Source organism: Sciurus carolinensis, chromosome 17, assembly GCF_902686445.1.
Source record: "Sciurus carolinensis chromosome 17, mSciCar1.2, whole genome shotgun sequence".
Taxonomy (NCBI): domain Eukaryota; kingdom Metazoa; phylum Chordata; class Mammalia; order Rodentia; family Sciuridae; genus Sciurus; species Sciurus carolinensis.
The window spans coordinates 23,826,581-23,849,157 of NC_062229.1; the positions used below are offsets into that span (position 1 = coordinate 23,826,581).

Consider the following 22,577-nt stretch of genomic DNA (forward strand, 5'->3'; position numbering starts at 1 on the left):
ATTGCTGTGATGCAGGATCTCTCAACCTCGGTAGTTTTGGCATCTGAGGCTGGGGGAGTCTTTGTTCTGGGGGCCTGTCTTCTGCTTTAGTAGAATATTTCATAGCCTCTCTAGCTTCTATCCATGTGATGCCAGCAGCACTCTCTTTCTAAGTTATGACAATCAAAAAATTTTAAAAAAATGTTTCTAGATATTGACAATTGTCCTGGGGGGAGGGGTAAATGATCCCTGTTGAAAAACATTGCTTAACTACTGTGTAGAATTCCACAGTGTGGGGCTGGGGACATAGCTCAGCTGGTGGAGCGCTTGCCTCACAAGCACAAGGCCCTAAGTTCAATCCCCAGTATCGCCAAAAAAAAAAAAAAAAAAAAAAAAAATCCACAGTATGCACCTGCTGTCTACCTTTATTCACACCTTGTGATGGACACCCAGGCTGTCTGTAACTCCGGTTACACAAACCATGCTATAATAAACACCCCCGCGGCCCAAGAGTGGGAAGGCTGGGTCATGAGGGCAGCACAGACTTGGTTTGACCAGGCAATGCCCCAGGGCTGCCTGGAATCGCTGCTTCAGCGGACCTCCCACCAGATCGGCTGCAGGAGACCCTCATTCTTCAGTCAAGCATCTATGATGAGTACAATCATTTATCAATAAATGGATCTGTACTTCCAATAAGCAGTAGTATTTTATGGGTGCACATATCACAACTGCTCCAATGTCCCCTTTTTTGCATATTTAGGTTATTTCTAATTTTTTACCATTATGTATTATACTGGCATGGATTTTAAGATGAGAACTAGGCCCTAAGGAACCCATTCCACTTTAGGAGGGCTGCTCTGGCTCCCCTCTCCCTTACTTTCAACTCTACCCTTACCCTTGAGAGGAAGAATCATGAGCTGCTGTGCGCCTCAGTTTCTCCACTGGTGGACTGCAGTGGAAACACCCTCAGTGGCTCTTCTTGGTTTTTGAGTCTCCTTTAGGAGAACAAAAGTCCCTTAGCTGGCTAGGAAGAGAAAGGCTGATTCCCACTAGTAAGGGAGCCAAGGAAAATGGGAGTTTTCAGCGGAAAGGTGAAGTCCTTGCTATTCCCTTTCTGAGCTGCTTCCTGGGATTGCCTGTCCCAGAAAACAGGAAGTGGCCAGGGGAGAGGAAGAGTGAGGCCTTCCCTGGAGGGGGCTGCTGATATCATAGCTATGAGGACTGGTAGGTCAGGGATTGTGAGATTTTAACAATTTTTTGAAGTCAGTCATCCAGATATTTTAAAAAATTGACAACCAATTTCTTATTTTTTATTTTTTGGGTGCCTGGGATTGAGCACCCATGTAACTACTGAGTTACATCCCAGTCCTTCTTATTTTACGACAAGTACTTGCTAAGTTGCTGAGGTTCTTACTGAGAGGCTGGCCTCCAATTGGAGATCACGTGCCTCAGTCTTCGGGGTTGATGGGATTACAGGTGTGCACCACCATGCCCAGTGGCTACCAAATTTTTAAAACAGTGTCTGCAACATGTGGCTGTCAGCCTGAATGCAGTTGCAGACTGAATCATCTCTTTGTGAGCTTGGCTGAAGAATAGTCATACACAGAGTCCGTTAATTTGCAGTTGTTTCTGGGATCAAAGCAGAAACTACGAGGTAGAGACAGCAGGAAGTCCTGTACTGGTGAGCTGATGGGACTTCCTGTGACACGGGTGGAGATACTGAGGCCCAGAGTGAAGGGACTGTGTTCAGTCACCACAGAGATCTCTTGCCCCAGTTCAGGGCTCTCACATCACCCGAGGCCTGGCCTGTTGCCCAAACCTACTGGCCCCTCTTGGCCAATGGTATTTCATAACATTGACCAACACTTGGTTTCTAGCCAAGGAAAGGAGCAACCCCCTTTCAGGAAGGCCTGAGCCTCACATGTGGCCAGAAGCCTTTAGGCAAGACCCCTGAGTAGGACCTAAAAGGGGCTGAAAGTGTCTATGTGTCAGAGAGGAGACAATGGCAGGGGCCTGGAAGGCACTTGTATTGGTGGTGTGCTTGTCAGTAGTGTCCTGTGTACCCCGTCGCCGTCTGAGATATAATGATATTGTCACCAGGGCCTTGAGGATCTACAATGATGGGCAGCGGGGAAAGCCTCTTTTCCGGCTGCTGGAAGCCATTCCACCTGCGTTGGTGAGTGTCTGTGGGCTCTGCCTGGGAAGCAAGCACCACTGGTCCTATACCTGTGAGGCTGATGGGTAGGACAGAGTGCCTGGCACAGGCACAAAGTGCATGGTTATGATTGACATCAGCTATTATTATTATTATAATGTTTCTTCCACCTGAAGATAAGAGAAGATTGTAATCTCAGCCTGACAGCTGTCTGGCTGGCAAATTTGGTGCCTCATCCAGCATGGGGTCTGGGGATCCAGCTTTCACTTAGACCCTGGGTTTTAGGAAATGTGAGAGCCATTTCAAGGGAAGGACAGGAAGGAACTGGATCCATCTGGCCAGGGCCTTTGGGGGTTTCTAGTTTCCCCATACCAGCTGTTGTGACCTCTCTTCTGGCAGCTGAGCATGCAGAGCAGGGATTCTTGTTTATATTTCACAGGCAATGATATTAAGAAACAAAGGTAGGAAATTCATATAGCTAGTGAGTGGTATTGTTTGGACTTCTTTCCAAAAGACTGCACACCTTAAATCTGCTGAGGCCACTCAACAAGCAAATGCCCCAAACTGGGGCTAAGTCCCAGTTGATCATGTAACCTTAACTTCTCTGTGTCTTCATTCCCTCATCTGTGAAAGGGACATAGATGGTCATGAGTTTTCTGTTGTTTCTTTAGAATTCCACCATCAGGATCCCGCTCAACTTCAGGATTAAAGAAACAGTGTGCATTTCCCCACAGCCTCAGCCACAAGAATGTGCTTTCCGGGAAGACGGAGTGAGTCTCATCCTTCCAACTCCCAGTTCTGGGTGAGGTGGGGGAGGCCGTCTTCCCCTCTGCCTAAGGGGATACTGTCTGCCTCCACCCATCTCAACTGCCCACCGTTCCAGAAGTTTTGAATGTGGAAGCCTTTTTCAAAAATCAGATTTTTCTTGTTTTTTTTTTTTAACTCCAAAATATTGTCAATCTTTATTATAAGAGCAATATACCCTAAAAAGTAACTAAAATATAAAAAAAGAACAAAGCATGACCATAATCCCCCTGGAGACCACAGTATGCATTTATGTATGTATGCATATATGTATGTATGTTAGGAGGGATTGACCCCAGGGGCGCTTAACCACTGAGCTATATCCCCAGTCCTACTTATTTATTTACTTATTTTACTTTGAGACAAAATCTCTCTAGGTTGCTTAGGGCCTCGCTAATTTGCGGAGGCTGGCTTTGACCTTTTGATCCTCCTGCCTCAGCCTCCTGAGTCACTGAGATTATAGGCATGCGCTACTGCGCTAGGCAAAACCGTTGCTTTAAAAAAATAAATTGGAAAACAACGTTTTAAATCTTATTTTGCTTTGCCACATTTTAAACATGCTCTGATCTGCATCCCCCACTACCCGGGGACGGACACTAACCGTTGATGCGTCCTCCTCGGTATCTTTTTCATGCACACATACATCCTAAACAAATACGGTTTCCTCAGGGCGGATGCCTTTCCCCGTTTAATAACGTAGGTGGATTCCGTTTATTTTCATGGTGGTGCTCTACTCCTTTGGGACCTTGATTGCCCCTCACTCCTGGCTGGCGCCTGTGGTGTGAGGCCATTTGGGGTCCTGGGGGTGGGGCCGCGGGGTTGGCTCGGGCGCCGCTCGCCCTCGGGGGCCGGGCAGGGGCGCTGTCCGGGAGGGTGGCGGTCGCTTCCATCTCCCGACCGCTCGCCGCAGGAGGAGCGAACCTGCACAGGAGCATTCTCCCGGCTGCCGGTGCGCTTCCTGACCCTCACCTGCGACAGGGACTGCGGGAACCAGCCACAGGTGAGCCCTCGATGGCGACAGGGACTGCGGGACCGGGACGCCGGCGACCACCGGTCCCTGCGCTCTGCCGCCCCCCTCCCGCCCGGCGGCTGCTCCTCCGGCCGCAGTCTGGGTCCCCGTAGTCACATCGTCCTCTCGGGCTGGCTTTGTCCCGGGTGCTACCGTCACCACGGCGCGGCCACCTGGGCCACTGGCGCAGCGCAGGGAGCCTCGGAGGCGGGATCCGCCTCTGGAGAACCGGCCGGTCAAGCCCTTCTCACTTGTCGAGCGCGAGGAGGGATCAGCCTTCCCGAGAGAGTGGTGGCCCTGCACTCCGGCGCTGGCGGGGGCCGGGGTGACTTAGCTGCGTCACAGGCTTCCTGCCTGTGCCTCGGTCTCCTCTACCCCGCCCTGAGGGAGGGCCACAGACAGGGCAGGAAAGAGGCCGATCCACGACAGTCACGGTGGTGACCGCCCACCGTCGCTTTTGCAGGTCAACAGAGTGAGTTCTGTTGGTTCCCCTGAGGACGATCTCCCGGAGGCTGAGGGCACCAAACTACCGGCTGTGGTCAGAGACCTGTACGAAAAGGCCAAGTACGACATCATCTCCAACATCCTGAGTAATTTCTAGGGCTGGAGAGGAGAGCCTCCCCTTCCCCACTCATCCACCTTCCTCTGCTGCCTTCAGCGCCTCCTTCCTGCACAGGCCAGGGTGCCCCCTTTTAGAGAACCCTGCCCCCCAAGCCCCTGAGCCGAACATTGCCTTTGCACCCTGCTTCCCTCTGCCTGGACTTCCTACCCGTCCTGTGTCTGTAAATCCCACTCATCCTCCAAGGCACAGCTCAAAAGTTACCCCCTGCAGGAAGCCTCCCTGCTCTCCCAGGGCAGAAGTGGACTTCTCTCGTCCCTTCCACTCATGGTTCTCAAAACCACGTTGCCATTATCTGCTCTGTCCCCAACCAGCAGGCTGTGGAACAAATTTCTCAGTGAGATGCTCCTGGCATCCTTGGGAGGACAGTTTCTTGTGTGCAAACCCCTAACACCCTTGCTCCCTGCCCAGTCACATGCCCCTTGACATATGCAGACTTCCAAGATCAGATCATCCTTGAGTGGGAACCAAAGGGGGAGGGGTGTCAATAAAACATTTATGATATAAATGACTAAGATGGCTGAATGAATGAAGAAAGTGTTAGAGACTGGACCGAACTGACTGAACTTGGGGTGAGGAGATCAATGAAGCCGGCCCTTGGTGGTGGGTTAGAGAGACTCAGAGTTCCTAAGGTCAGGGCAGGGACCATGGAGAGGAATGGAGGACAAGGACAGAGGGGTCCAGGAAGGCAGAGTAGTTTGTCTCCAGCCTCCTCAACTCCCTTTAGTTTCTTTATGCCTCCACCTTTATCACAAAGCTCCAGTCAGAACTTTTCCCTGAACCCTGACTTGCATATCAGACTGCATCCTGGACACTTCCTTGTGGATGTCCACAGGATGTCACACACTCAGTACTTTCCTGCAGCCTACCCCTACCGTGCAAGTCTTTGCTATAGAAATAAATGACTTAGTGAAAACTCTCTTTCCAGGGCTTGTGGTGTATGGCCTCTTGAGGACATTGACTTTTTAGTAATGGGGGCTGCAAGGATCCCTCTTCATGAATCATAATAATAGCCCTCATTATCTGAATGTTACATTCCTTAAGTCTCTCATTTAGTTCTCAGAACTGTCTTAACAAACTATACACATCATCTGCAACTTTCAGTGAGGAAACCACATCCCAGGGAAATTGGTTCACTGCCTGTAGCCCAAACTCTAGCCCCCTCACCAACTAAAGCCTGGGTAGCACCCACTGGTGGGTGAGAGGAGGGATGAGGGAGACTACATGGAGTGACCTAAGTGGAGTTACCAAATAGGATGAACAGAATAAACTGAGACCTTCAAACCCTATTTCCCATGGTGAGGAAAAGGATGTTGACTGGAGAAGGCCACCTCCAACCCTGATCTGAGGGATCAGCCCCTAGGATGGGTCAGCATCTCAATTCACACCACCACGTTACTTCCTTGCCTCACCCACCACTACCAAGAGTATTTCTGGGCCTTGTCCAGGTCTTCTGGGGGTCGCCAGGCCTAGCCCCTTAGACTCTGGACTCCGTGGGAATGGGCTGAGCAACTCCTCCCAGGAAGCTCAGGGTCCATTTATGGTGGTCAACATTATATCACACAAAGTCCAGGCAAATTGTTTCATTACGCTGTACCCTGCAAGAAGAGGCTGATCTACAGGCGATGTTGAGGCTGGTGGTCTATGGATCACACTTTGAGTAGCAAGGCTTTCAAACACTGGGATTACAGGTGTGTGCCACTGTACCTGGTTTGCACACCTGTAATTCCAGTGACTTGGGAGGCTGAGACAGGAGGATCATGGGTTCAAAGTCAGCCTCAGCAACCGTGAGGCGCTAAGACATTCAGTGAGACCCTATCCCTAAATAAAATACAAAATAGGGCTGAGGATGTGGCTCAGTGGTTGTGTGCCCCTGAGTTCAGTCCCCAGTACCCAAAAAAACCCACCACCACCACCAACAACAACAAAACACATACAAATCCAACATTGTTTAAACTTTAATGATTTACATAAAATAATTTATGTGTGTATATTATTGAATTAAAAATTGAGAAGATGGAAAATTCCACAATTTTATTAATTCCAGAATAAACTTAATTCTAAAATCTGAAGACAGTATTAAAAATAACATCATAGGGGCTGATACGTAGCTCCATGGCAGGGTGCTTGCCTAGCATGCATGAAGCCCTAGGTTTAATCACCAGCATGGAAAAACAATAACTAATAATAACAACATTATGAACTAATTTGCCAGAGACTATTGGCAAACAATAATAAAAGTAAATGCCAGTGACTAGGGAGGCTGAGGCAGGAGGATCCCAAGTTCAAAGCCAGCAAGGGCAACTTTTTGTGTGTGTGTGTGTGCTAGGGATTGAATCCAGGGGTGCTTTACCACTGAGACACATCCCCAGCTCTTTTTATTTTGAGACAGGCTCTTGCTAAATTGCTTAGGACCTTGCTAAATTGCTGTGGTTGGCCTCAAACTTCCCATCCTCCTGCCTCAGTCTCCCACGTCGCTGACATTACAGGTGTGCACCACCATGCCTGGCCAACATGGGTAACTTAATGAGACCCTGTTTCCTGTTTTCCTGTTCTCACTGGAGTCTGGAATCCAGTGTCCTTCACCCACAGTCAGTTATGCCCAGCAGAACATTTGTCTAGGAACTAGCCAAGAAAATTGTGAGAGACAATGAGTTGGGACAAAGTGACTACGACCCAGAAGGGGAAGTGAAGGGTCCAGTGAAACAACAGGAAAACCTAGAATCAAGTCAAATATATATATGTACACACACACACACACACACACACACACACAAGAAGGAATATACATCTAAAAGAACAAGCAGTTCCACTGAACATAGAAAGAGGATTTTTAACAAATGAGGAAGACTAACTGGTTTGTTGCTACCTGGAGAAAAAAATAAAACAGCCGAAAACAATTCTAACTGTATTAAAGACTGATATGTAAAAACCAAAACAATAAAACCTTTTAAGAAAATCAAGGGGCTGGGGCTGTAGCTCAGTGGCAAAATGCTTGCCTAGCATGTGTGAGGCACTGGGTTCGATCCTTAGCACCACATTAAAAATAAACAAATAAAATAGAGGCATTCCGTTCATCTGCAAGTACAAAAAAGAGAAAAAGAAAAAAGGGAAAGAAAAGAAAAAAGAAAAAGAGAAGAAAATCAAACAATCCAATCTTGGAAACAAAGGGGAACTCATCTGAGGTACACTGGTAGGAATAATAAACCCTGGGACTTGACATGGTTTTAAAAATGGGTTAGCTGGATGTTGTGGTATGTGCCTGTAATCCCAGAGACTTGGGAGGCTGAGGCAGGAGGATTGCAAATTAGGGGTCAGCCTTAACAATTTAGAGAGGACCCTAAGCAATTTAGCAAAACCCTGTCTCAAAATTAAAAAAATGAAAAGGACTAGGGATATGACTCAGTGTTTAAGTGCCCCTGGGTTCAATCCCTAGTACCAATAAATAAATAAATAATTGGATGGATTAGAACTTGGCAGAACATATGGAGAAGATGGACAAAAACTTTCAAATATGAATATGCAGATATGTATAGACAGATGGTTTGCATGAACATGGGGAGAAATAAAGACAGCATATTGTGTTAACAAGTGTTATTGTGGATGCTACTGATAGAAATGGCAGGAGAACAAGGCAAGTGTCAATAGGAAAGTAAAAAGCGGGGGTTTGCTTTAGCAAAGCAGAATTATGAGGCATACTTCTGCGCTTATGTGGTATGTGGTGGTATGTTTGGGGTAGGCATATGCAGAGAGGAATTAAAACTGCAAAACAACATCAAGATACATGTGTCAAAAGAAGGATCTTGAAGTTCACCCATGTGAACCAGGTGATCAGGTTCCACACACCCAGACTCCAGCACAGAAGCTGGTCCCCAAACCACGGAGACCACAATGTCTTTGGAGTCCACTGGTCACTTTATCATCCCAGTCAGACTACCCTGGGACCCAAAGCTCCATATGGTCATAAAAGTCTCCTCCACTTGGAAAACAACATAGTAGACCTTGGGGACCCAGGAGCCATAGTGAGAGTCAGTGTTCTGCAGCTTCTGAGTTATATTTGACATTCAATATCCTGCATATACACAGTGTATTCTTCGTGTGTGTGTGTGTGGTACTAAGGACTGAGCCCAGAGGTGCTTTTCCACTGAGCTACATGCCTGGCCTTTTAATTTATTTTTTGAATTTTGACACAGGTTCTTATTAAGTTGCCCAGGTTGGTCTCAAACTTGTGATCCTCCTGCCTCATCCTCCTGAGTTGCTGTCATTACAGGTGGACACCACCACGCCCAGTTTGAGTTTTATATCAATGGAATTGTACAGCACATACTCTGCTGCCTGGCTTTTTTCACTGAGCATCATAATTTTGAGATTCATCCATGTGGTTATATCAGTAGTTCATTTCTTTCATTGCTGAGTACATATCACAATTCGTTACCTATTGATATTTTTTGTCTTTTTTGGCCATTTGGTGAGTGACTTTAAATGGGTCTACTCCTCTCTTAGTTGCTCATCTAGAAAATATCTCTTCAATCAGGCTGTTGGGAGGATCTGATGAGACAAATAATTAAGGACTATTTATTCTATGCAAATAATTAAGGACTCTGCTTGGAATGGAGGGGCTAAGTGCCCCAAATCCTCTGTCCCTGGGGCCACAGATCCTATCTGTTAGGGGAGATGTGTCTCAAACTGTCCCCCAGATCACCAGAAATTAATACTGCCTGAGGCCTTGGGGGGGCCACTGCAGGGGTCATGGCATGCTATAATTTGATTTACAACTTTATAATTTCACTCTGGCAACTCTGCAGTCTATAGACTACAGAGGATGAAAGGGTGGATGTAGGGAGGCCACTGTAGTAATCCAGGTTCTAAGAATGATATGATGGTGTGGACTAGTGTGGAGGCAGAGGAGAGAACTGGATTTAAAATAGGGGCAGGAGAGCTAAGTCATGCCTTAGCTGTTGAGAGGAGGAAGAAGGAATGAACGACTCTTATCTCTCTCCCCTCCAAAACCCACTGCTGGGTTTCTGAGTGAGCAATCGGGAACATGAGAGCTAAGTGAAGTACTAGGGGTTGATCAGGGTTGAGGGTAGGATCAAAGTTTCCATTTTGAACAGGTCATATTGGGGCATATCCAAGAGAAAATAGGAAACTTGGTTGGTCCAGAAATAAGACTTTAGACCCCCTTACGTATGGGAAAGACTGATATCAACTAGGGGAAGCTTATGGGGTGAAATTAGGACCCAGGGATGAGCTCCAAGGCCTTTAGTGTATGGAAATTAGAAAAAGATGGAGTTGGCAGGCAGTACAAGAGTGGAAAACAGGGAGATAAGTACCAGAAAAGGAAGAGAAGCCAAGCGAGGCATTTATAAGGACACAGACCAAGCTCACTCTTGATTAACTTAATCCCTGCTAATAGGGCAAGAATTTCCCCTAACTATAAGGGTCCAACTTGCTAGGAGAAGCAGGTGCCCATTTTCAGGGGGACTTCAGGCAAGTAGAGAAATTGAATTGGAAATTCTAAATCTTGTCTCAAAGATAGAGGTCCAGATGGATTCACTGGCGAATTTCATAAAATGCTTTAGAAAAAACAAATCCAATCCTCCAAAGACTCAGAAGTAAAAATAAGAAATACTTCCAGCTGGGAGCAGTAGACACACCTATAATTCTAGCAACTCGGGAGGTTGAGGCAGGATAGTAAGTTCCAGGTCAGCCTCAGCAGCTTAGTGAGGCACTAAGCAACTCTGAGAATCTTGTCTCAGAATAAAAAATAGGGGCTGGGGAGATAGTTCAGTCGGTAGAGTGCTTGCCTTGTAAGCACAAGGTCCTGGGCCCCAGCACCGCCCCCCCAAAAAATAAAAAATAAAAAGGGTTGGAGGTGTAGCACAGTGGTCAAGTACCTTTACATTCAATCCCCAACACACATACACACACACACACACACACACACACACAAACACAAAGAAAAAGAAAACACTTCCAACTCATTCAATGAGGTTAGCGTAGCCAACTAAAGACATCACAAGAAAACTACAGAAAATACCTCTTGTGAACACAGATGCAAAAATACTTAAAATATTAGCAAATCACATCTGACACCATAAAAAAGGACTATACATCATAACTAAGTGGGATTTATCCCAGAAATGCAATGTTGGATCAACATCTTGAAAACTAATTAATGTTATAACCATATGAGCAGGGTAATAGACAAAAACACATCATTTCCAAGAAAAAGAAAAAGTTTCTGATGAAATATAACACCCATTCAGGATATTAACTCTCAAAAAACTAAGAATACTACGAAACTTTCTCAACTTGAAAAAGGTAATGAATGAAAACCCCACAACTTAACATCAGTGAATGGTGAAGGACTGAATGCTTTCTTCCCCAAGATTAAGAACAAGGCAAGGATGTTCACTTTTGCCACTTCCAGTTGACCTTGTACAGGAGGTTCTATCCAGTGGAACAAGGTGGGAAAAATTAAAGATATCAAAATTTCAAGGAAAGAAGTAAAACTGCCTTTATTCACAGATAACATGATCAAGTATATAGGAAGTTCCAAGGAACACACACACACACACACACACACACACACCTCACACACAAAAAATTTTAAAAATTATCTAAATAAACAAAGATTCCATGTTTACAGAATGGAAGACTTTATATTGTCAAGATGGCAGTTCTCAAATTAATCTGTAAATTCCAGTGCAATATCTATGAAAACATCAAGGGGCTGGGAATACAGTTCAGTGGTAGAGCACTTGCCTAGTATGTGAGGTCCTCGATTTGTTCCCCAGGACCACAAAAACAAAGAACTCAAAAAAGTTTTTCTGTAGCAATCAACAAACTGATCATAAAATTATGTGGGAATACAAAGTATCTAGAAAAGTCAAAATCATTTTGTGAAAAAGAACAAAGTTGAAAGCCTTCTATTATTCAGCTTTGTAATTTAAAGTCAGAGTAACCAATACTATACAATCGTGAACAGGCATATAGATCAATGAAACAGAAATGAAAGTCTAGAAATAACCCTTATACTTATGGTCAACTGATTTTGACAAAGACACCAAAGCAATTCAATGGAAAGGATAATCTTCACAACAAATGGAAATTCACACATGAAAAGATTAGATAGTCTCCTTATACCATAAAAAAATTAAAAATGAATCATATACCTACATGTAAGACTGAAACTATAAAACTTCAAAAAGTTAAGCCATCACAAACAAAGGCATAATATGATAAACTGAACTTCATCAAAGTTAAAGACAACTTTTACAATTTAAGTTGGGCCTAGTGGTGCACATTTGTGATCCCAGCTACTCAGGAGGCTGAGGCAGGAGGATGGAATGTTCAAGGCCCATCTGGGCAATTTTGCAAGACCCTGATTCAAAATAAAAATTTTAAAAAGGGCTGGAGATGTACCTTAGAGGCACAATGCTCCCAGGTTCAATCCCCAGTACTAACCCCTCCCACCAAAGGCACTATTAAGAAGATGAAAAGAAAGCCAGGTGTGGTGGTGCATGCCTGTGATCCCAACAATGGGGGAGGCTGAGGCAGGAGGATCATCACAAATTTAAGTTCAACATCAGCAGTTTAGTGAGACCCTTAGCAATTTAGAAAGAACCTGTCCAAAAATTAAAAATGAAAGGAGCTGGGGACATAACTCAAGTGGTAGAGCCCCCTAGGTTCAATTTCCAGTTTAAAAAAAAAAAAGAAAAGAAAAGAAAAAAAATCAAATGAAAAGAAAGACACAGACTGTGAGAAAATAACTGCAAATCATAAACCTGATAAAGGATTTGTATGATTTGTATTCAAAATACATAAAGAATTCTTACAACTCATTAATCAGACACATGACCAATTAAAAGATGGGCAAGATTTGAATAGACATTTCACCAAAGACATACAGCTAACAAGCACATGAAAAGATGCTGAAAAGCATTAGTTGTTACAGAAATTCAAGTTTAAACCACAATAAGATGCTATTTTGACCCCTTAGAATGGCTATTATTAAAGGAGAAAGAGGGAGTGGAGGTGTAGATTAGAGATGGAACACATGCTTAGCATGAGGGAGGCCCTGGGTTTGATCCCCAGCACTGCAAAACAAAAAACAAAAACCAGCTGGGTGGGCATGGTGGTGCACGTTTTAATGCCAGCTATGCAGGAGCCTGAGGCAGGTGGATCACACGAGCCTAGGCCATGTTGGGCAATTTAGTGAGATCCTTTCTCAAAATAAAAAATACAAAGGGTTGGGGATGTGGTTCAGCAGTAAAACACCACTGGTTTCAGTCTCCAGTACTAAAAAAAGAAAAAAAACCAAAATCAGGTCTGAGTGTTGGCAAGGATAGGGAGAAACTATACATTGCTAGTGGAAATATAAAATGGTACAGCTTTGGAAAAGCTTAGCAATTTCTTAAAGAGTTAAACATAAACAGCATATGAACCAGCAATTCCTCTTCTAGGAATCTACCCAAGAGGAATAAAAACATAAGTCCACAAAGACCTATACATGAATATTCATAGCAATATTACTCATTATAGCCCTAAGTTGGAAACAGCCCTAAGTTGGAAACAATCCAAATATCAATTGGTGAATACATAAAACAAAATGTAGAATATCCATACATGGGCATGCAATTCAAAATAAAATACAAGGACAAACTGATATATCCTACATGGATGAACATCAAAAACATTAACCTAAAGTAGGAAGCTGGGCTGGGTGAGGTGGCACATGCCTGTAATCCCAGTAACTCTGGAGGCTGAGGCAGGAGGATCACAAGTTGAAAGCCAGCGTCAGCAATTCAGCAAGGTCCTAAGCAATTTAGCAAGACCTTGTCTCAAAATTTAAAAAGTAAATAAATAAAAAGGGTTGGGGATGTGGCTCAGTGGTTAAATGCCCTGGGTTTAACCCCTGGTATCAAAAGAAAAAAAAAAAAAAAAAAGTAGAAAAAAAAAAAGTAGCTCAGTGTCAATGGTAGAGCAAGTGTTTAGTATGTGCAAGGCCCTCAGTTTGATCCCTAGCACATAAATAAATAAATAAATAAATAAATGTGATTCATTTGCACAAAGTGGTAGGGGATACAGCCCATGGTAGAGAGCTTGGCCTAGTATGCACTGGTTCCTGGTGGGCCCTGGGTTTGATTCCCTACACCGTGAAAAGAAAAAGGCAAAAAGTAGCATATAAATCCATTTACATGAAATGAACAGAAAAGGAAAATTTATAGAAACAGAAAGCAAAATAGTGGTTGCTTGAAGATGGGGGTGGGCCAGGGGATTAACTGCAATAGGGATTAACTGCAAGAACTTTTTGGAATGCTGAAAATATTTAAAAATGGGACGGTGGTAATGTTTATGTAACTGTAAGTTTACTAAAAATTAGTGAACACTTAAAGTGGATGAATTTTAAGGTTTGTAAATCATACTTCTATACAACTACTGAAAAAGCAGTGATGTGAAATGGGGAGGAAGACTAGGGAAGCAGGAGGAGGTGACCAAGGAAGGTAGAAACACTTGACTGTTCTTAGGTATTCCAAGAAGTGGTTGTTGAGCCTCTTCTTTGTGCCCAATGCTGGGCACACCATAATGGAGACTCTCGAGGAGCTGATCACCCAGCACGTACTAGCACATACAGCAGGCCAGGCAAACAGGCCACGCCGGGGCAAGCAGAAGGACACCAAGCCCACCCAAGATGCCTTCCTGCAGAGATGACACCTAAACTAAGACCCTGAAGGACAGTTTCAGGGAGGCTGAGTGGGAAGAAGTACATATCATTGTGGCATTTCTGCCATGAAATGGAATTTAGGTTTCATATGAACTACAAAACTAGAAAAAGATAATTCAATAGGGAACTGAACTAGCTGTGCTAATGAGAAAAACATCTGTTTACCACACACTGGGGATAATTTTTGAGAACTGGATAATCCTGTATAACTTTTTGGTTGTGTAATGTTCTATTACTGTGAAAGCCAGTAGTGCTGGACTTTGGGGTGAAGAGAAGTGGGCTCTGATGCTAGTTATGATGTTTTGTCCAAAAAACAAAACACAAAACAAAAAAGCAGATGAGTCTCACTAAAGCTCACTGGTCCACATTTCATCCATGGTTCTGGTGGAGGGGTTGCTGCTTACATGGAAAGGACTGTGATTACTTTATAAGCGTTTGACCTTTCTCTGCCAGCACAGAGCCCTCAGATAATCTGGCTGCCTGTTTTAGCACAAGGGTACGCCCTTCTCTGATCTTCCCCTCATTGTCCCATCACAGTAGGGGCTGAGATCTCCACATACTGGACCCGAAGGCTGGGAGATTCTGTTATTTTGTAGATTGAAGACATAGTTAAGGGGCCTATGGGGTGAGGTAAACCAGACTGAGTGTGGACATCTACTCTCAGTTCTTGTCAATACCACTGATACCAGCTGATGATTCAGGTTAGTTATCTGACAGTTGTTTTTTTTTGGGTGGTACTGGGGATTGAAGTCAGGGGCACTCGACCACTGAGCCACATCTCCAGCCCTATCTTGTATTTTATTGAGAGACAGGGTCTCACTGAGTTGCTTAGTGCCTCACCTTTGCTGAGGCTGGCTTTGAACTCATAATCCTCCTGCCTCAGTCTCCCAAGCTACTGAGATTACAGGGGTGCACCATTGTGCCCAGCTATCTGATAGTTTTCTTATGTTAAAATGAGTGATGTGCTGGTACACATCTGTAATCTCAGCAACTTGGGAGGCTGAGGCAGGAAGATCACAAGTTCAAAACCACTATTTTTATTTCAGAATAAAAAAAGAAAAGAAAGGGCTGGAGGTGTAGCTTAGTAGTAGAATGTCCCTGGGTTCAATCCCCAGTACAAAAGAAGGGAAAAAAATGCTAACTTCTCCCTGCTCCATAGCGATTACCAAGGGGACCAAGCAAGAATTGAGTGGTTAGGTGTGAGACACCTGCTGGTTGGGGCTATGTGGGATACAGCACCACCCTCCCAAAAAAAGTTGCCATTACTCCAATGGATGAGACAGACCATGAGCTGACTTTTGAAATATAAAATGTATATGGATTCCCCCCACCCCACCAGTGTTGGGGATGGAACCCAAGGCCTTGCACATGCGAGGCAATCTCTCTACCACTATGTTACACCCTTAGCCACCAGCTGACTTTTGGAAAAGTGTGAGTGAAGAGTCACATGTACAACTATAACGACCACAATGTAACCTTAGGAAAGCAGCTCTGGAACATAGCTGTATTTGGGGAAGAGGAAACTAAAGGCAGGAGAGCAGTTCTCACTCAACGATGAGCGTACAACCACCAAGGAAACTGGCCCGCCTGAGTGTGGAGCTGTACCCCAGCCGTGGGGCATCCCTCTCTGGGGAGGGACCTAGGAATGAATTTGTGGTTTAAACTCTTTCCAGCAGCTTTCATGTGTACCCAAGCACTTCTGCCCTAAAGCATAAAAAGGGAGCTGGAGATGTTAGTTCCAGGCAGTCAACAGAGCAGCTATGTTCCACTGGGGAACTCCGGAGTTTTCTGACAGCCGAGAGAAGAGAAGGGGAAACCTGAGAGCAACGGAGGGCTGGACAGGAGCACAGATGCAGCAGCAACAAGCAAATGGTCTGCATCTTCTCACCAGAACTCGTTTGATAAAAGATGTCTTTTTTGGGGGGGGGGGGAGGGTACCAGGACTGAAGTCAGGGGCACTTGACCACTGAGCCACATCCCCTGACCTATTTTGTATTTTATTTAGAGACAGGGTCTCTCTGAGTTACTTGGCACCTCGCTTTTGCTGAGGCTGGCTTTGAACTCGCCATCCTCCCACCTCAGGCTCCTGAGCTGCTGGGATTACAGGCGTGTGCTACAGCGCCCGGCAAAAGGTAATCTTTTCAAAGGCTGTTTTTACTGTATGTACATCTGGCATTTCCCTTATTTTCACAGGACTACTATTTTATGCAATATATTTTTTCACTGAATCACAGTAAAAAAACGATTTACTTCTGATACTTAAAAAAAAATCAAAAAAGAGCAGAAATTATTAGGTGTGTTCTCTTTATTTCTCTTTGGTTTCTTAACACAAAAGACATGCGTTCTATAAATAAAAGATTTTCTGTGAAATGATAAATTGGGGTGGGGTAGGGGGGACAGAAGTCCTACCTAGTCAGATCTCTTTGTGGTGAAGAGGCTGGTCTTTCACTCCCATGTGGCACAACCTCAGGTGAAATCCAGAAGGGGAGGCTGTGTGTGTCATCCAAGGTGAAGGGTCCAAGGACAGTGAAAGCCACAGTCCTCTGCTCAGAGCTGGGCTAGAGCCCAAGGTCCACTGAGCAGAGTCTCTGCCCCACATCCTTGTTCTATCCTTACCACAATACCTTGGGCCATGCCTCTTCTTTTCATGGTGCTATTGGAAGGACTCCAACACTGAAGAGCCAGACCAGCCCTTTGCACACAGCCATTTGGGATCTGACTGTGTGTGTGTAAAAAACATTAGTGTTTGCTCAGTTGTGCTCAGAGCCCAGTTCAAAGCACTGGCTTGATCTTACATGGAAACAGTGACCTCAGGTGTGCAGTGCAACTTCTATGCTAGGAGGTGGGGGTGGACTCAGGAAAGTCACCACAAGAGCAGCAGACCATGGGAAATGATCTATCATACCCAATGGCATCCTGAGGACCCAGCAAGGCCCACTCAGCAGCCCATTGAATGCCTTCTTCACAATCCAGGCTTGTCAGTGCTGCTTCAAATTCACAAAATGGGCTCACTGATACACTCCTCTTAATATGAAACCCAGACCCCAGCCTCCTTTAATCTACCTCCATAGGCAAACCAAGGGGAGTGAGAAATGTGGGGCTCCCCAGGAGCCCAGGCTAAACTATATCAGCAATCAGACTGTCAAGTCTACTAAAATAAAAACATCACTTTCAAGTGCTTGCAGCAGAGGCCCAGCTCCTGAGTTGCAGGTAACAAAGGTCCTTCCCTCTGAGTACATGGCGATTGCACACACTGGTGAACCTGATGGTCCTGGGGTGGGAAGACAACCCGGGCTCCACACTGCCTTTCGGAACGGGCTTCCAGGCCACTCCAGGCAGGCAGCAAAGGACAAGAAACCAACCAGGTGGAGAGTGGGACCCTAAGACTCAGTTTTGTGCTAAAAGGAATTGTATCCTCTTTTAGTCTCTTTACTGGAAGAATTTTAGAAAACCAGATTTTGGCAGCAGCAGTTGAAGGACAGACCCACTGCCCAGTGCACTGGTAACAAAAAATGTCCTCCTTTTTGGGTCCTACTGTGCTACATTAAGGTCCCATCCAGGGGGTGGGAGGAAGGAGCAGAGTCTCTTCATGAGGTCATTTGCCAAGATTAGAGGAAGGGATATAAAGTCTGTTCATTGCAGCAGCAAAAGATTCTTTCAGCCTTTTGTTTTTTATGTCATAAAGTCAGCTTTGCTTGAATGTAAAGATCCACCTTGCTGGTTGGTCTACCAAGGGATACAGGGAAGACAGACCCCTGGAATTGGCGAGTAGATGGTGGAACAGTGGAATGGCAGGGCAGATGAGGTTACCAGACCAAGCTAGCCCATGGTTGGTAGAAGGAGCAAGCCCCTGGTTAAGTTCTAGAGGTACGAATGGCAATGTGCCCCAGCAACATTACAATAAGGAAAATTATCCAAGAATGATACATGAGCAAGTAAGAGTCTGGCCAGAAATGTTGGTTCCTGGTGGTCATAAAAGGAAGGAATGTAAGTGGGAGTGGGGAATCTGAATGAGTGCTGTGGTGGCAGTGGGAGATAATCACAGGGGCATCTGGAGCCTCCAGCAACAGCCAGGAGCTCCCACCTAGAAGAGTGGCAGTAATTCAGCAGACTCACTAAGCCTACAGTTAAAAAAGTCCTCTGATGGTGGGTGTGAAGACAAACCCCATGAGCACCTTGCTACAGGACCAGTTGAGAATGCACTGATTCCAGATACGGTGGGGCTCAGAGGGAACCCTGTCTTCTTTGCGAGGCCTCAGGACCCTGGGATCCGATGTGGGAGTGGATACTGCCATGCTTGTGTTTGACGGTTTTCCATTTAAACATATTTGCCTTTAGTGTCTTTTATATTTTCTTCCTGCAGAAAAATGTTCACTTAAAAAAAAGTATTTTTATTTCCAGTTTCTTTCAAGTGTATCTTTGTTTAAATTTCCTTCAGTTTCTTTCAAGTATCATTTTCCCTTCTGATTCTCCTGGGCAAGATGAAAAAGATCTCATTGAAATCCCAAAGTTAGACACGGGAAAGACTTCTGTCCTCCCTGCTTACCGAGAGACAAGGACGAAATCCTCTGTGCACTATGGTGGAGGAAGAAGCATGCCTGTGTGCAACGAGCACGCTGCTGAGGTTGCACCATCGCGGGCAGTAAGAACACTTGGGTGTGTCCTTTCTCTCCCAGCTAGAGCCCACAGTTTTCAACAGCCCTGGCCGCTGCAGCCTCCCCCTGGCACACTGGCCACAAAATGGCTGGAGAACAAGCAGGTGAGGAACATCAGATGGAAGGCCTTCTGCAAATGAGTGGCTCGCCAAGCTGTGGTGGGAGCGAACTGAGCTTGGATGGAGCCTGTGGATGCGTGGACCAGCAAAGCAGTTCTGTGTCACTGGCTGTGGGAACCAGAGGGGCTTCTGTCCTGTGCTGTACCTCTTGATGACCCAGGGTCACAAGGGCTGCACAGTGAGGGAGAACTTAAGCACCTGGAAAAACTGTACCTCGGGTGAGTTCATATTTCACCCCATCTTCTGGTCCACCAGCTCTCCCGAGAGGGATTGTCCCTGGAAGGAAGCGCCTATATTTGTACCAGGTCCCTACCCCACCATATCCCATCCTCTTTCTTAGATGGTGAGAAGAGGGATGCAGCCTACACCAACCCCTCCCTCATGGCATGCCATAGGGGCCATGAATGTCCATTGGTCCGTCTCTGGGTCGTACATCTCCACTGAGCTTAAGTTCGACTGCCCATCATAGCCCCCCACTGCATAGAGGCGTCCACAGCTGGCGACAAGGGAAACCCGGCTTCTTCGTGTGTGCATGGGTACCATTAGACACCACTGATCTGCCACAGAGCTGTACATCTCAGCGATGCTGAGGAAGCCAGAGCCATCGTAGCCCCCACAGACAAACATCTTGCTTCCCAGGGAGGCGGCGCCATGTCGGCAGCGCTTGTTAAGCATGCCAGCTGCGGGGTGCCAGGTGGCTGTGTGGTGGTTGTAGTGCTCCACCTGTAGTAGGGAGAGAGGCACAAGTACAGAACAGTCAGAGCCAAAGCCTGGCCCGCGGGTAGCCTTGCAGGGCACAGTGGCCCAAGTGATCACACTCTGGGGGATCCTGGGGAGAGGAGCTTGGCTAGTGAGCTCTGGCTCTGATGCTGCTTCCTTGGCTGTGTGACTGCTCTCAGGCATGTAGGGGCAATGAGAGATGATCACTGAATATGACGCTCTTGGGTACATCCAAGAATGCCCTGCTAGGTAATGACAGAGCTGGGATGAGAGCAGGGTCTCCTGTGACTGTCCAGAGGGCTCTAGAGAACTACTTTTGAATGGCTGTTGAGCTTTACTTTTTAATTAATTAATTTATTTATTTATTTTTGTGGTACTGGGGATTGAACCCAGGGGCCTTTTACCCGTGAGTTATAGGCACAGTCCTTTTTATTTTGAGACAGGGTCTCACTAAGTTGCCGAGGCTGGCTCTGAGTTTGCAATCCTCTTGCCTTAGCCTCATGTAGCTGGGATTACAGGCGTGTGTCACCATGCCCAGCTGCTGCTGAGCTTTTTAAAATCAAAAATGTAATTTCGAAGTATCCAGGAAAGGTACAAATGTTTTCAAATTTCTGCTTACTTCGGGGAGGAATTTCAAAAGGTCTTTTGCAGCATTCCACAGACAGCTGAATGGGTTTGGAGGTAGCAGTGACTACACTTTAGCCCTTCTTTGTGAACACTAGCTCTCCCTCTCTAGAAATTAAGGATTTCAGAGGATAAAGGACAGAATGAAATCTCACTAGGTGATGCTTTATCCAGCAACAGCAAGGCTGAAGTTTTACTCAAAATACTCTCAAAGATGCAAGGAATAGGTACCCTTAGCCCAGGAGGAGCTCAGACTCACACTGTTGAAGATCTGCAAACCGTCGTGGCCGCCCGAAACATATATCCTGCCCTCAAAGATCGTAACCCCAGCAGCACTGCGGTTTGAACTCATCGGGGTCACCACTGTCCACCTTCAGGAAAAGAGTCAAAACAGGAGGAGGGCATGAGATTCGGTGTTACTGTCCTCCTAAGACAGCAAGGTCCTGGCGAATTGTGCTGGGTCCCCTTGTGCACTGGACAATCTCCCCACCTTTTTTTGTTTTTTTGGCAGGGTCTCATTAAGTTGCCCAGGTTGGCTCTGAAGCCACCTCCCTCAGTCTCCTGGGTTGCTGATGCTAGGATTACAGCCACCACACCTGGCTTACTTTCCCCACCTGTTACTGCCACTCTCACCACTTCTGCTGATTCTCTAGATGCTGCCTCTCACCCAAGCTTCAAACCATAACCCATCTTCTTTGCTCATCACCATGAACACTCAAAATCAGCACATCTTAAACAGGTTTTTCCTACACAACTGCTCTTCTCCTAAACTCCCTGTTCCTATTAGTGGGGCCTCCAGCTACCTAATTGCTGTGCTTATAAAAACCAAGCATTTATTTGGCTTTTTCTCCTTTGCCCTCAACATTCTTGTGTTCCCCAAGTCCTGGTTGGTCTGTCTCCTGATCATTACTTGTTCCCATTCTCACTATCCCGGTCTTCTCGTGAATGGTTTGGCTTTCAGATCTTTCCCACCCTAAGCCCACGTAACCAGGGGAATTGCTCCTCCAGCGGTTCTGCACCAAGTTCTTTCTTTCTTTCTTTTTTTTTTTTGCGTTGCTGGGGATTGAACCCAGGGCCTTATGCTTACGAGGTAAACACTCTACCAACTGAGTTATCTCCCCAGCCCTCATCCAAGTTCTTCAGTGTGTTTATTTACCAGGTGGTCCTCACTTATCTTCCCTTTACCCTGTACGGCACACCACCCACATCTGCTGTCTTCCTTCCACACTCCATGTCCCTGCCACTAGATTCTAACTGCTGCTGTCCTTGATTATAGTGAGCAACATTCTTTTTTTTTTTTTTTTTTTTTCCTTTGTAGTGGGGATTGCACTCAGGCGGGGGCACTTTACCAATGAGCACTTTACCACATTCCCACCCCTCTGTTTTATTGTTAAACTTTGAGATAGGGTCTTGCTAAGTTGCTGAGGGTCTTGCTAAATTTCTGAGGTTGGCCTTGAACCTGTAATTCTCCTGACTCAGTCTCCTGAGTTGCTAGGATTACAGGTGTGTGCTGCTGTACCCAGCTTACAGAGGGTACATTCTTATCTGAGCCTCTCTTCTTGTCTCCTTGCCTATGCTCATTATGAGCACCTCCTACTGTCTATCCATAATGGATCTCACCTTAGAAGACATTCCCACCACCTTGTTTTTCCCTCGACCCCAGGGAAGAAGAGGGCCAAAGGCTCCAAACTCAGGACTCCAGGTAGTATGATCACAATGCATCTACAGCCCACCACACTGGATATTACAGGGTCTTGAATATACAACTTGCTGCCCAAAGCATATAAGAGACAGAATACTGGCTTAAAAGCATTCTGATTAATCCATTCAACTCATTTGCTTATGTTTTGCTACATAAGATGAGAGGATTCAAATGATGAAATAAAAAACTCAGGCTAACCCTGTCAGTGTTTTCCAGACTGTTGTGCAAAATTATGCCACAAAATGGTGATAGGTTTTACCTAACACCTATTAAACAGAGTTCTCTACTGCAGAATTTTCCAGAGTCTTTGCAATGTTAATATGATTATGGAAACACAAGGACTTGGTGGGACAGACATCAATACTTCTCAAGATTATTTAACCGTATAACTTTTTCCTTCTTTTTTCCAAATCATTTCCTATTGGCTTCGGAACATACTGTTCATCTACTTCTTATCCTCT

The 22,577-nt window shown here is 45.5% G+C and overlaps 1 protein-coding gene and 1 long non-coding RNA gene across 3 annotated transcripts in view; one reads left to right on the forward strand and one right to left on the reverse strand.

The window, feature by feature from the left end:
• The first annotated feature begins 1,982 nt into the window (after positions 1 to 1,982).
• Positions 1,983 to 5,116, forward strand: LOC124969440 (uncharacterized). The gene is made up of 4 exons (XR_007105966.1): positions 1,983 to 2,155; positions 2,806 to 2,904; positions 3,849 to 3,938; positions 4,411 to 5,116. It is a non-coding gene; the product is annotated as an uncharacterized LOC124969440 (long non-coding RNA).
• An 11,473-nt stretch (positions 5,117 to 16,589) lies between these two features.
• Klhl18 (kelch like family member 18) overlaps positions 16,590 to 22,577 on the reverse strand; it is a 54,233-nt gene continuing 48,245 nt past the window's right edge. For both annotated transcript variants that reach the window (XM_047532362.1, XM_047532363.1), the window contains exons 9-10: positions 20,674 to 20,785; positions 16,590 to 19,793 (exon numbers count right to left, since the gene is read on the reverse strand). In XM_047532362.1, the coding sequence (XP_047388318.1) occupies positions 19,407 to 19,793; positions 20,674 to 20,785 (499 nt within the window). In that variant the 3' untranslated portion in view covers positions 16,590 to 19,406. The remainder of the gene's footprint in view (positions 19,794 to 20,673; positions 20,786 to 22,577) is intronic.